The 15,041-nt window shown below is 39.9% G+C and overlaps 1 protein-coding gene across 2 annotated transcripts in view; it reads left to right on the top strand.

Annotated features, from left to right (window-relative positions):
• ippk (inositol 1,3,4,5,6-pentakisphosphate 2-kinase) overlaps positions 1–15,041 on the top strand; it is an 88,987-nt gene that overhangs the window by 46,482 nt on the left and 27,464 nt on the right. Inside the window, exons 4-6 of one of the 2 annotated variants that reach the window (XM_070895398.1) lie at positions 373–439; positions 13,171–13,235; positions 14,020–14,109. In XM_070895398.1, the coding sequence (XP_070751499.1) occupies positions 373–439; positions 13,171–13,235; positions 14,020–14,109 (222 nt within the window). Of the gene's footprint in view, positions 1–372; positions 440–13,113; positions 13,236–14,019; positions 14,110–15,041 lie in introns of both variants that reach the window. The other variant, XM_070895397.1, reaches the window with a different exon arrangement.

The following is a 15,041-nucleotide window of genomic DNA, read 5'->3' as shown; positions in this document are numbered from 1 at the left end:
AAAAGTTGATTTAAAAAAAAATGATTATATTGCCTAAATGTTGGGCATGGCGTCCAATCCTATTTCATAGAATTAGTAAATAAATGATTTACCAATTGGAATACTCCTCGCATGAACTATTCCTGGTTAATCTAAATTAATGAACCATTATTGATTTCATAGTTGAAGAGCTGGTTCAGCAGTCCAAAGGACAAAGTGGTGAGGAGAAATGTTACTACTGTACAGTTCTCCTGAGGTTGGGAAGCTTGAAGCATGTTATTCTCTTAGATACCAAACTATTATAAAGAAGTTGTAAAAATCTATCTTGAAACACTGAGCTATAAAAAAAGAATACAGTATTGAAATATAACCCCCCCCCCCCCTTTCTTTTAGGAGGTTATACAGCTACCCCTGGACTTCGTAAGACAACTGGCATTGAAGATTCAACCAGAAAGGCCAGGTATGATGGAAAATAAATAATATTTTTGTCTTGTGGTGGAACCTCTGGCGTTAAACACCAGTTGCTTTCACCACTATTGGGTCTGGGTTGAGCCCAGATTAAAAGGATGGAAGCCTCCAGTTTCTCTTGGATTTAAGGCTCCTGAATGAAATAACTTTTCTCAGTTTCAGTATAGTTTCTTGGATGCCTGAGTTTATTACATTGTTGGGGTAAAAAGACTTCTCTTCCTCAAGGTAGACTCCCTGATATAAAGAATCGATACCTGCCATTTGATATAGCGACCACGGAATCGTGCAGACAAAACCTCCGTTTACCGGTTTTATTATTCGAACATGCTCGGGAAATGTTCGGATGAACACTTCCCAGAACAAAGGTTTTACAATTACAATTTTCCGAGGTGTGTGACCCTCCTACAAAACCACCGATTGGCCTACTGCTCAGACTGGCTGAGTGGTTCTCTCTCACCTGTCCATCTCCCATGGTGTCGCCCTTCTGGAATGTGTTCAACTTTGCCTCAGTTTTTCATGGTGTTGATTGACCTTGCTTCCCAGGATATGTTGTTTTTCGAGGATGTTGATTCTCCACTGCCCATGTTTAGTACTGAGTGTATGTTTTCTTCATCTTCTATCAGTCTGTGCTAAGGGTCATTGCAGTGTTGGCTTCTTATGTTGGTTCATTAACCATCAGTCATTGCTGCCTCCCTCTTAGCCCAATGTAAGCGAGTGTATAAGCATGATTTGCATACATAATCGGTCAATATTACAATCCATACTGAAAGACAGGAACTCCCGATTTCCTCAGAACCTCCTAATTCCCTTTAACTTTCTTACTCAAGTGTACTTTTTTCCCCCCTTACAAGCATGAACATTGCCACAAATTTGCAGTCTCATTCAGAGATGTCATAAGAATGCGGTCAAGAGCCTCTTGTGTGGTTGGCTTTATTTTCCCACTCTATCTGCCATTGTCTTCGGTCCATGCTACAAAATCCATTCCCTAGCCACCGACTCCATCTCGCTCCCTGGCAACTGTGAGGCTAAACCAGATGGTTCGCAACCTTGGTGTCATATTTGACCCTGAGATGAGCTTCTGACCACATATCTGCGCCATAACTAAGGCCGCCTATTTCCACCTTTGGAACATCACCTGACTACATCTGTATCAGCTCATCTGCTGAAATCCTTATCCATGCCTTTGTTACCTCTAGACTTGACTTCCAACATGCTGTTGGCTGGCCTCCAATCTTCTACCCTCCGTAAACTTCAGCTCATCCAGAACTCTGCTGCCCATTTCCTAACTCGCACAAAGTCTCCCTCTCCCTGACTTACATTGGCTCCCATTAAGCAACGCCTTGGTTTTAAAATTCTCATTCTTGTTTTCCAATCCTTCCATGGCCTCGCACTTTCCCATCTCTATAACCTCCTCCAGTCCTACAATCCTCCGAGATCTCTGCGCTCCTCTAATTCTGGCCTCTTGAGCATCCCTGATTTTAATCACTCCATTGGTGGCCGTACCATCAGCTGCCAAGGTCCTAAGCTCTGGAATTCCCTTCCGAAACTGCTGCGCCTCTCTGTCTCTTTCCTCCTTTTAAGATGCTCCTTAAAACCTATTTCATGTGGCCCGGTGTCAAATTTTGTTTGATGACACTATATAAATACAAATTGTTTTCCTCCATTCCTGAATTATTTTCCTGTCTGTTTAAAAATCAAAATCGGTGTTTTTAAAAAAAAAAAGAAAATGAACACCAGCAGCATGCATCCACAGATGTTGAATGAAAGTAAGTTTTCTATCAATTTGCAACAAAAGTTCCGCACTCGAGATTTCCAGAACACATTTGATCAGATTAAAAAAGTGCTTGGCAACTTTGCGAAATGGGTTGGAAATTGTTTGGGAGGTAAGAGACAGAGAATATGATAGAGTAAACACTCTGGCAGAATGTGTCAAGTGGTTTTTCTAAGGATTTGTACTGAGACTTAAGCTTTTCACCATATTTATAAATGACTTGGATGAAGGAATAGAATTGAGATGTAAGTTTGCACATAACACTAACTTTGGAGGCGCAATAAATGTAGATGATGGTCGGCAGTTGCAAAGGGATATAGACTAATTAAGTGAGTGGACAAAACTGGCCAATGGAATTCAGTGTGGGCAAGTGTGTGGTCATTTTGGACCCAGGAATGACGACATGTATTTTCTAATTAGTGAGAAATTTGTAACTGTGCACACCACTAAAAGCTAGTGCACAGGTATTGCATAGAAGTACAGCACAGAAATAGGCCATTTAGCTCAACTAGGCCATGCTGTTGTTTATGCTCCACACTAGCTTCTCCAACCCTACTTTAGCTGACCCTATCAACATATCCTTCTATTCCTTTTTCATGTGTTTATCTAGTTCCCCTTATGCTAGTCACCTCAACTCCTTGTGGTAGTGAGTTTTACATTCTAATCACTGAGTAAAGAAGTTTCTCCTGAATTGAATTCCCTATTAGATTTATTAGTGACTACCTTATATTTATGGCCCCTAGTTTTGGTCTCCCCTGCAAGTGGAAACATCTCTGCATACCCTGTCAAATCCTTTCATAAATCGTAAAGACCTCTATCAGGCCACCCCTCTGCCATCTTTTTCCTAAAAAGCCCCAGCCTGTTTAATCTTTCCTGATCAGTATAGCTGCTCAATTCTGGTATCATCCTTGTAAATCTTTTTGTACCTTTTTCAGTGCCTAGATATAATTTAAAAAAAAAATAGGGAGACACTATTCCGGTTCACTCTTTACTCCGTGTGGTCTAACCAAGGATCTATACAAGTTTAATAGAACTTTTCTAATTAGTGGGTTTGAAAATTCCAATTTCTGAACAGCATTTATGTATATTTGCTTTTCATCTTTACAGACATTGTTTCTTCGGGATGCAAAAAGCAATCAAAAAGGCCAATGGAACATTAGCCTTCAGCTCAAAGGTGCTGGAATAAAATGGGGAGGAAGTTGTGCTTCAGTTATGTAGAGCCTTAGTCAATCCCCATTTGGAGTACTGTGTTCAGTTCTGGGTTTCGCACATCAGGGAGGATATGTTGGCCTTGGAAAGGGCTCAGCGTAGATTCTGCAGAATGGTACTGGGGGTTAAAGGTTTAAGTTATGAGGACAGGTATTGTAAACTTGGCTTGTATTCCCTTGAGTATAGAAGGTTAAGGAGTGATCTAATCCAGGTATTTAAATAAGAATTCGATAGGGTAGATAAGGGAAACTATTTCCTCTGCTTGGTGAATCCAGAACAAGGGAGCATAATATTAGCGCTAGAACATTCAGGAGTGAAATCAAAGAGGCACTTTTTCACACAAAAGGAGGTAGAAATCTGGAACTCTCGAGCAAAAGACTGGGTAAATTAAAACTTTCAAGACTGAGATCGTCAGATTTTTTTTTCAGGTAAGGGTATCAAGTGATATGGATCAAAGGTGGCTAAATTCGGTTGAGGTGCAGATCAGCGACGGTTTAATTGAATAGGCTTGAGGAGCTGAATGGCCTACTTGTTTCTCTGTTCCAGTAACTCTTGGGTTTATATGGTGCTTTATACTTATGTCAAAATGAGGCATACTATTCATAGAATGAATAACTCTTCCAGTGGAGTGACTGTAATGTAGATAAACAAATGTTCTAAATTTGGAAGTCATCCACAAAACCAAAAGGATGGTTATGTAATTTCTATATGAATGACCTGTTAACTTATTGAAGGCTTCACTATTTTGTAAAGAAGTGCTTCATTGAATCAATTGGCTTGGCTTAGACTTAAATAAATTAAATTACCTACTGGAAAAAAGTAATTTGTTCATTGTTCTCTGGGCAACATCCATTGTTATACATGTATTGCATGTTTTGTCAGCGTGGTTAGAAGTTCCTGTGGGGCTGCAACAGCCATTTAAAAGTGAGGTTTACTTTTGGCAGTCAAATGTTGTACAGAACCTGGAAATAACATCAAACAATGGAGCATGTCCAGGCAAGAATCCTACATTCATGAATGTAGCTGTAGAGCTGCTGCTTTAGAAAGTGGGTGAATTGCCCCATAGTGTTTGCAGGCTGCTTGGGAGGAGTTGTGAAAAGGATGAATACTGTGTTTAACTGCTAGAGCACTTGGGTGCAGTTGGGAATGAGGTTTATGGGGAGCGGGCAGGGAAGTGGACCCGAGTCCATGATCGGATCAGCCATGATATTAAATGGTGGAGCAGGCTTGAGGGTCCTATTTCTTGTGTGTTATTACAAAGAAGCTTTTTATATAATCTGATGGCCTGCTAACTTGAAATCTTTACGATTTTTAAAGCAGTGCTTACTAGTCTTGGAAATTCTGCTGAAGTACAGATATCCATGTATCAAATTATACATCTACCCTTTGTCACATCTTGGAATGTTTTGTTACAGAAGGATCTGGGTGCGATTTATAATTTTTACATTTAAGTTAAATTGCGTTCACAGCTTTTAAATCTAATTTGTAGGCATAATTGACCTGGAGGTGTTGTGGGAAAGAGTTGTGTATTGAAACCAAACCAGACTGACTGGTCTTTATAATGTTCTCTGTCTTTGGATATGACAATGGAATACCATCCAGACCCATTAAGTCAGAGTATTTGGAACAGCCAGAGTTAGATTTTAAGGGGGCATGGGTGTGGGCTCAGGTGGTAGCTGGTTTAACTAGTAACGACTGGGGCAGGAAGAGGGACTGGGTCAAACTCATCATCAGCGGTCCCTTGCACAAGGGTGACTTGCTTCCACACGAGTTCACAGATGTTTCAATGAAGGACCTGATGTTCCAGTCCTGAACTCAAATTGATGGGATGGAAGATGCCTGTGCGTGGATTTTTTTAACGTGTGGTGACCGTTGCACACCAGCCACCACATGGGCTTGACACAACTAGGCTTTTATCCAGTGGCAGTGGATATAAAGACAACTTTTATTTCCCCCCCAACATTCCTCCTAGCTCCCCTGACAACTAGTGGGGAAAGACAGAGGCAGCACAAAGTCATCCAGACTGAAAAGTGTCTGGTAATTGGTTGTGGTTCTACAATTAGCTTCAATGCAATGGGAAAATAAATAAAACTCGGCCCTCTCGATATTTATCCAGTGATACCTGGTGGTAAATTTATACATGTGGTCATTTGGTGGGGTGAGGATTAGTACAGCTGTGATGCTTCCCCACACACCCTCTCCCCACGGTTGAGTAGCCCCGGAGTGTCCAAATCTTTTACCTTTTGAGCTGCGGGGCTCTGTTTTAAAAATAAGCAACTACCAGCTTCCTGTCCAGCAAGCAGACAAAGGGGACAGAGGAGCACATGTTTGAGACCAAAAGGCTGCAGGAAGAGAACCAGCAATGCCTAGATAGGCAATCAGGTTTCAAAGAGCGTTTTTCTTTTTCAAATTTCAAAGAAAAGTGATTATTTTAGCCCACTACTGGGGCCGTTCTAACTATTTTATTTGTCACAAAAGGGCGATATGGAACAAATGCATCTGGTGAGCTTTACTTCAAATGTTTCTCTGTTCATTTGACAATTACAAAATAGTCTGATTTTTGCATTCAGCCTTGTCTCAAATCGTGAGTCACATTTTGGAACATTGGATAACTACACGTGGGAGATTGAAAGCATCCAGCTCATAGAACAAGAGAGTTTCATTGTTAGGCATTTGGGTTACACTGTTGTATAAACCAGATACTGGGCAGTACAGATGATCTCTTTATTGTAAAGGATGCAAAGAAACCAATGTTGCTAAATGTGCAGTAATATCTAGGACAGAAGTGAAATTTGAAATGCCCTCAACTTATGCCTGGATTGTGACCGTGTACAAAGTACTCCAGACATCCTGTTGATTCTTTGATGGCTTGAAGTACATGCCCATACTTTCCAGATGCAACTTACAACAGTTCCAGTATGTGCATTTACATCGAGAAAGCAGTTGTCCAAGAAAACATCAGTGCATGATGAAAATTCATTTACTGGAACACTGGGATGAAGGATGAGTACTGGGATGTCATTCTGCTCTTCTAACTTCCAGCATCTGAACACTACTTTTCTGGTCGCAGGAGAAGATAGGCAATAGTAGAGGGGAGCAAACCTGTACAAGAGAAGAGCCCGGCAGTTTCAGGTCCTTGAATTCCTTCGAATGTGGATCAAGAGAATACTCTTAAATATCTGTTGTGGGGAAGATATTGGAATCTATAAGGACACTGAGCACTTAGAAATTTGAGTTGATTAGAGAGAGCCAACATGGATTTATAAAGGGTAGGCCACCTCGAATGAATCTAACTGAATTTTTTGAGGATGCAACTAAAGCAGTAGACAGAAATGTCTATGGGTGTCGTTAATTTGGACTTCCAGAAGGCATTTGATAAAGGTTCAATATAAGGTACTGTTCGTTAAAATTAAAACTCACAGAATTTATGGCAAATTGGATACGTGGTAGTTTGCTGATGACGCAAAGATTGGTGGCATGGTATGTAGTGTCAACAGGAGCATAAAGTTACAAAGAGACATTGATTAAGTGAGTGGGCAAAACTGGCAGATGGATTTAAACTCGAGTAAGTATGAGGTGATCCATTTTGGACCAAAACAAATAGATCAGTATATTTTCTAAATGGTGAAAAGCTAGGAGGTCCAAAGAGATTTAGGGGTCCATGTACACAAATCATTAAAATGCAGTGATCAGGTACAAAAAAAGATCTAAAAGGCAAATGGATATGTTAGCCTTGATATCTAGAGGCCTATAATATAATGTGGAAGAAGTTTTGCAACAGCTATACAATGCCCTTGTTAGACCACATCTGGAGCACTGGAAACCGTTCTCGGCACAGCACTTGGGAATATAGAAACAGGAGTAGGCCCTTCAGCCCTTCGAACGTGTTTGCCATTCAATTAGATCATGGCTGATCTACTAGCTAACTCCATATACCCGCCTTTGGCCCATATCCTATAATACCTTTTGGTTAACAAAAATCTATCAATCTCTCATTTTAAAATTAACAATTGATCCAGCATCAATTGCAGTTTACGGAAGAGAATTCCAAACTTTGACCACCCTTTGTGTGTAGAAGTGTTTCCTAATTTCACTCCTGAAAGGTCTCGTTCTAATTTTTTGGCTATGCCCCCGAATCATAGAATCCCCAACCAGAGGAAATAGTTTCTCTCTCTACCGTATCTGTTCCCCTTAATATCTTGAAAACTTCGATCAGATCTCCCCATAACCTTCTAAATTCTAATTTGTGTAATCTGTCCTTATAACTTAACTCTTGAAGTCTGGGTATCATTCTGGTAAACCTACGCTGCACTCCGAGGACAATGTATCCTTCCCAAAGTGTGGTGCTCAAAACTGCTCTCTGTACTCCAGGTATGATCTAACTAGGGTTTTGTATAGCTGCAGCATAACTTCTACCCCCTTCTATTCTCATCCTCTAGATATAAAGGTCAGCATTCCATTAGCCTTTCTGATTATTTTCTGGACCTGTTCCTGACATTTTTATGATTTATGTACCTGGACCCCCAAGTCTCTTGGGACCTCCACTGTTTTTAGCCTTTCATCATTGAGAAAGTACCCTGTTCTATCTTTTTTAGGTACGAAGTGGTACCTCACATTTGCTTACAGTTTTGCCCATTCACTTAATCTGTTATCGCTTTGTAATTTTACGCTTTCATCTACACTGCCTATCTTTATCATTGGCAAATTTGGATTATATGACTTTCTATGCTATCATCTAAGTTGTTTAATAAATACTATGAATAGTTGAGGCCCCAACGCAAATCCCTGCAGGACACCACTCGTCAACTGCCAATTTGAGTACCTGCCCATTATCCCAACTCTCTGTCTCCTGCCACTCAGCCAATTTCCTAATCAGGTCAATAATTTGCCCTCAATTCTATAAGTTACCACCTTGGTTAACAGTCTCTTATGTGGGACTTTATCAAATGCCTTTAAGAAGCCCATATAAATAACATCCATAGACATTCCCTTGTCCACTACTTTAGTCAATTCTTCAAAAAAGTCAATCGGGTTTGTCAGGCATGACCTACCTTTTCACAACTGCATGCTGGCTCTCTGATCAACTGAAAATTTTCAAGGTGTTCAGTCTCCCTATCTTTAATAATAGACCAGCATTATCTTTAGAAAGAAAATATTGGTCTTAGAAATAGTGCAGCACAGATTCACCCGAATGGCTCCAAGGGCTAAATTAGGAGGTGAAATTAAATGAACTATGCTTGTATTCCCTGATATATAGAGGGTTAAGGGGTGATTTGATTGAGGTTTCAAGGATTTTGAAAGGAATTGATAGGGTAGATAGATAGAACTTTTTCTGCTGGTGAGATAGTCTGGAACAAGGGGGCATATTTTTAAAATCTGAGCCAGGCCATTCGGGAGAGGAGTTCGGATGGTAGAAATGTGGAACACTCTCTCAAAAATCAGTAGATGCTAGCTCAATTAATCATTTTGAATCTGAGTGATAGATTTTTGCTAGCAAAGGATTTTGAGGGATATGGATCCAAGGTGGGTGGATGGAGTTTGGATACTAACCAGCCATAATCTCATTGAATGGAAGAACAGATTTGGACGGGTTGAATGGCTTACTGCTGTTGCTATGTTCCTAAGCCGGACAGGGCAGAACATATTTATTGGTCAGTCTGTATAATATTTGCATAACTGCTATTTTCACTTCTGCCACTTAACTTGCTAAATTCTTGCTAATATTTTTCACGCATCGTTCATTATTTTCCTTCTAACCAAACCTATTTTTACAGTACTTTGCAGTAATGTTCAAGGCTTAGCTTTGTCCTTTTTTGTTAACTATATAACTACATACAGACCTTCTGCCAGGCTCAACAGCTGACTGAGATGATGACTGTTCATCATGCTGATTACATAGATACATAGAAAATAGGTGCAGGAGTAGGCCATTCGGCCCTTCGAGCCTGCACCACCATTCAATATGATCATGCAACTTCAGTACCCCATTCCTGCTTTCTCTCCATACCCCTTAATCCCTTTAGCCGTAAAGGTCACATCTAACTCCCTTTTGAATATATCTAACAAACTGGCCTCAACAACTTTGTGGTAGAGAATTCCACAGGTTCACAACTGAGTGAAGAAGTTTCTCCTCATAGTTCTAAATGGCTTACCCCTTATCCTTAGACTGACCCCTGGTTCTGGACTTCATCGGGAACATTCTTTCTGCATCTAACCTGTCCATTCCTGTCAGAATTTTATGTTTCTGAGATCCCCCCTCATTCTTCTAAATTCCAGTGAATACAGGCCCAGTCGATCCAATCTCTCTTCATATGTCAGTCCTGGGAATCAGTCTGGTGAACCTTCGCTGCGCTCCCTCCATATCAAGAAAGTCCTTCCTCAGATTAAGAGACTAAAACTGTGTACACTATTCAAGGTGTAGCCTCACCAAGGCCCTGTAGAACCGCAGTAAGACCTCCCTGCTCCTATACTAAAATCCTTTTGCCACCTTCACCGCCTGCTGTACCTGCATGCTAACTTTCAATGACTGATGTACCATGATATCCAGGTCTCGTTGCACCTCCCCTTTTCCTAATCTGTCACCATTCAGATAATTGCCTTCCTGTTTTTGCCACCAAAGTGATAACCTCACATTTGTCTACATTATACTGCATCTGCCATGCATTTGCCCACTCACCTAACCTGTCCAAGTCACCCTGCAGCCTCTTAGCTTCTCCTCACAGCTCACACTGCCACCCAGCTTAGTGTCATCTGCAAACTTGGAGATATTACATTCAATTCCTTTGCCTAAATCATTAATGTATATTGTAAATAGCTGGGGTCCCAGCACTGAACCATGCGGTACCCCACTAGTCACTGCCTGCCATTCTGAAAAGGACCCGTTTATTCCTACACTTTGCTTCCTGTCTGCCAACCAGTTCTCTATCCACGTCAATACAGTACCCTCAATACCATGTGCTTTCATTTTGCACACTAATCTCTTGTGTGGGAACTTGTCAAAAGCCTTTTGAAAGTCCAAATATACCACATCCACTGGTTCTCCCTTGTCCACTCGACTAGTTACATCCTCAAAAAATTCTAGAAGATTTGTCGAGCGTGATTTCCCTTTCATAAATCCATGCTGACTTGGACTGATCCTGTCACTGCTTTCCAAATGCGCTGCTATTTCATCTTTAATAATTGATTCCAACATTTTCCCCACTATCGATGTCTGGCTAACCGGTCTATAATTCTGTGTTTTCTCTCCCTCCTTTTTTAAAAAGTGGTGTTACATTAGCTACCCTTCAATCCATAGGAACTGATCCAGAGTCTATAGAATGTTGGAAAATGACTAACAAGGATTTCCTTCAGTTCCTCCTCGCTAGACCCTCAATCCCCTATTATTTTCGGGAGGTTAATTCATGTCTTCCTTAGTGAAGACAGAACCAAAGTATTTGTTCAATTGGTCTGCCATTTCCTTGTACTCCATTATACAATATACATAGATGACCTGGAAGAGGGGACAGAGTGTAGTGTAACAAAATTTGCAGATGCCACAAAGATTAGTGGGAAAGCGGGTTGTGTAGAGGACACAGAGAGGCTGCAAAGAGATTTAGATAGGTTAAGCGAATGGGCTAAGGTTTGGCGGGGGGGGCGGGGGGAGAAACAGTAAAAGGGAATATTATTTGAATGGGGAGAAATTACAACATGCTGCGGTGCAGAGGGACCTGGGGGTCCTTGTGCATGAATCCCAAAAAGTTAGTTTGCAGGTGCAGCAGGTAATCAGGAAGGCGAATGGAATGTTGGCCTTCAATGTGAGAGGGATGGAGTACAAAAGCAGGGAGGTCCTGCTGCAACTGTGCAGGGCATTGGTGAGGCCGCACCTGGAGTACTGCGTGCAGTTTTGGTCACCTTACTTAAGGAAGGATATACTAGCCTTGGAGAGGGTACAGAGACGATTCACTAGACTGATTCCGGAGATGAGGGGGTTACCTTATGATAGATTGAGTAGACTGAGTCTTTACTCGTTGGAGTTCAGAAGGATGAGGGGTGATCTTATAGAAACGTTTAAAATAATGAAAAGGATAGACAAGATAGAGGCAGAGAGGTTGTTTCCAATGGTCGGGGAGACGAGAACTAGGGGGCACAGCCTCAAAATACGGGGGAGCCAATTTAAAACCGAGTTGAGAAGGAATTTCTTCTCCCAGAGGGTTGTGAATTTGTGGAATTCTCTGCCCAAGAAAGCAGTTGAGGCTAGCTCATTGAATGTATTCAAGTCACAGATAGATAGATTTTTAACCAATAAGGGAATTAAGGGTTATTTGGAGAGGGCGGGTAAGTGGAGCTGAGTCCACGGCCAGATCAGCCATGATCTTGTTGAATGGCGGAGCAGGCTCGAGGGGCTAGATGACCTACTCGTGTTCCTAATTCTTATGTTCTTATATTATGAATTCACCTGATTCTGACTGCAAGGGACCTACATTAGTCTTCACCAATCCTTTTCTCTTCACATATCTATAGAAGCTTTTGCAGTCAATTTTTATGTTCCCTGCAAACGTACTCTCATACTCTTATTTTCCCCCTCCTAATTAAATCCTTAGTCCTCCTCTGCTGGATTCTAATTTCTCCCAGTCCTCAGATTTGCTGCTTTTTCTGGCCAATTTATATGCCTCTTCCTTGGATTTAACACTATCCTTAATTTCCCTTGTTAGCCACGGTGAGCCACCTTCCCTGCAGACAGGGATGTGTAATTGTTGAAGTTCATCCATGTGATCTTTAAATGTCTACCATTGCCTATCTACCATCAACTCTTTAAGTATCATTCACCAGTTTATCCTAGCCAATTCATGTCTCATACCATCGAAGTTACCTTTCTTTAAGTTCAGGACCCCAGTGTCTGAATTAACTGTGCCTCTCTCCCTCTTAATGAAGAATTGTTATTATGGTCACTCTTCCCCAAGGGGCCTCGCATGACTAGATTGCTAATTAATCCTCTCTCATTACACAAGACCCAGTCTAAGTTGTCCTCATTGTATTGTTGATGGCTATTCCCTGCCAGCAAAAATCTGCACCAGTACAGTCATGAAAAGTTTCTAGTGACTGCTCTGTAAAATGGGCATTTATCTTCAGTTTCATTCTGATTCGTTTTAAGTTATAGTGCTCCACAGCTGGATGAACACATTTTTCAACTGTAGCATTGCCTAAGTGGATTGTTGATTGTGTGAGAAATGTTGGAGGATCTTTTGTGCTTTGGAATTAGCTGGGTTTTTTCATTGCTTAAAAAAAAATCTAGAATCGTCTTTCTAAACCTTATATTCCTGAGATTATTTGAGATGTAAATTTCAATTAAAAATGGACATTTCATCCTTTTTACTTGAGCAGAAGAAAATATGGCCTTTAATCATTTATATCCATGGTTAGTGACTTATTTTAATTCTTGAAAAATTAACTTAAAAATGAGTAGGTGAGGGAGGAAAGATACAAAGTCCAGCAGACAACTTGATTGCAGCATAAGGGTTTTAAATACAAAATCATTGTCATCTAGTGGCTGGTGTTAAGATTGCAACAGTGACTGCAAGATATATTTAAGGAATATATCAATATTCATTTACTGATTTTGACAGTATCTATCTTGTAAATCTAAAATTAAAACGTATTTAATTTTACTTTGCAATCAGAAATAGATATTATAAAACTTTACTTTACAGGATCACGTTGCAATAAAGTGATGGATGCCTTTAGTGGATACACATTATGCCTTCCAGATCTCACGAAATTCCAAACTTCCCATCAAATTGAAAAACGGCCACCCCTCTGTATAGAAATCAAGGTAATTGCCATGGATGAACACTGAGAATAATTTTCACTTTGCTATAAATAGATAATGCTGGTTACAATGTTAAGATCTTTTGTAGTTGCTTTGTGATTGGTTGTTTTCTCTATTCCTGCTAAGAAATCACATTCTCAGGATTCTCCGATCTAAACCTTTAATTTCTATGATTTTTTTTTTGTGTTGTATATTTCAATAAAAGAGGTATTTTTTTTATTCAAGCAAGGGAAAGTATGGTTCCTGGTCAGGTATGCTCAGGATGTTTAGCACAAATAAATGTCAATTGTAATGCAATGGTAACTATTTTAAATTAAGCTTGTCGACAAAGCCTTTTCATTCCAACGCTACCTCTAAGTTCCCCATGTGCAATGTGCATTCCTACACCAATTAGTTGAATCTTAACTGCCCTCTGCAAAGTATCCCACACAACCTTGTAGTTGAGCACTTTCACCACGTGGAATACAATGATTTCAAGAAGACCCACCACGGGCAACTAAGAATGGAGAATAAATGTCGGCCTTGCTTGCCAGTGACACCCACATCCTGAGGATAAATAATTTTAAAAAAAATTTGTGTTTCTTATTAGCAAACGTTTGGGAAAATTCCATTGAAATATTAACGTGACCGTTGTCTTTTGTGAAGCTCTTCAACATAAATTTACTAAAGATAGTAGCAGGAAATAACTTTGCTAATTTTTTTTTTGAAAAGTAGCATTTTCCTTTATTAGTTGGTTTTTCTACTGACTGTTTTCCAATGGGATCATCTAGCTGTCTTTTATTTATAGCCTAAATGTGGATTTATCCCTTTCTCGAGTCACATTACCAAGGACATTAAACGGCGTGTATGTCGCTATTGCATGCACCAACATCTGAAGGTACTTATTTTTATCCACTATAAATTTTCATTTATGCTTCCATAAAAAATATTACCTGACACATACAAAATTGTAAAAGTACCTTATTTGTGAGCAGGGCTCTATTCAAGTTTTTGTGTGTGTATGTGCCATTTGAAAATGACTGTGTACATTTTGGGGGTTTAAGTTTCATGTTTGTAATTTTTTTTTCATTCAGACATCCTTCTTAGGTTCAGTACAAAAGCCCATTCCAGTAACCAAAGCCCTACTCCCTGTAAACTGGAGTGTGCAACCTGCCCAATATTTAGGTTAAAAAAAAATGCTGGAGAAGCACAGCTGTGAAGAGAAAAGACAGGTTATGGAATTTTGGATGTGGACCCTTTGTCAGAAATTTAAATGATTGTAGTGAGCCTGAGAGTTGAATAGAAACGCTTGGCATTATTTCAGTTTACTGAATATATCGTTATTGATTTGACTTCAGACAGTGGTAGAATAATGATTTTATCTGATCATTACTTAAACTACAGAACAAATCTATTAGCATAAATATGTAAGAAACCAGCATGGTAAATAGATTTACAGTATTTTTTCTGCATTTCAGGACGAATAGTAAAGTCTATAATGAGGTGGCAACACATAATATTAAACTGAACTCAACACAGTCCCTGACAAGCACATGTCAGAATAGAAACAAGTCAGCCCGAAATATATTTTCAAATTTCTTAAAGTAGAGCTGAACAAAGTGCATTTAAAAAAAAAAACATATTTATTAAATTGAAGTAAAGCCACCAATGAAAGTTTTTGTATTTGAATTGAATGGCTTGGTCATGCTAAACAGGGTTGCAATCCAAAGTATTTACGTCTCGGCCTGTAGCAGACAATTTTGTCTGTCTGGTGACAGCTAAGTATATCAAAACGGGGTGTGCCATTTTTTTCTGCAAGTGAATCTGGTT

The sequence above is a fragment of the Pristiophorus japonicus genome, chromosome 12 (genome assembly GCF_044704955.1).
Source record: "Pristiophorus japonicus isolate sPriJap1 chromosome 12, sPriJap1.hap1, whole genome shotgun sequence".
Taxonomy (NCBI): Eukaryota; Metazoa; Chordata; class Chondrichthyes; family Pristiophoridae; genus Pristiophorus; species Pristiophorus japonicus.
Note: the sequence above shows the minus strand (reverse complement) of the source record. Positions and strands in the feature narration are given on the sequence as shown.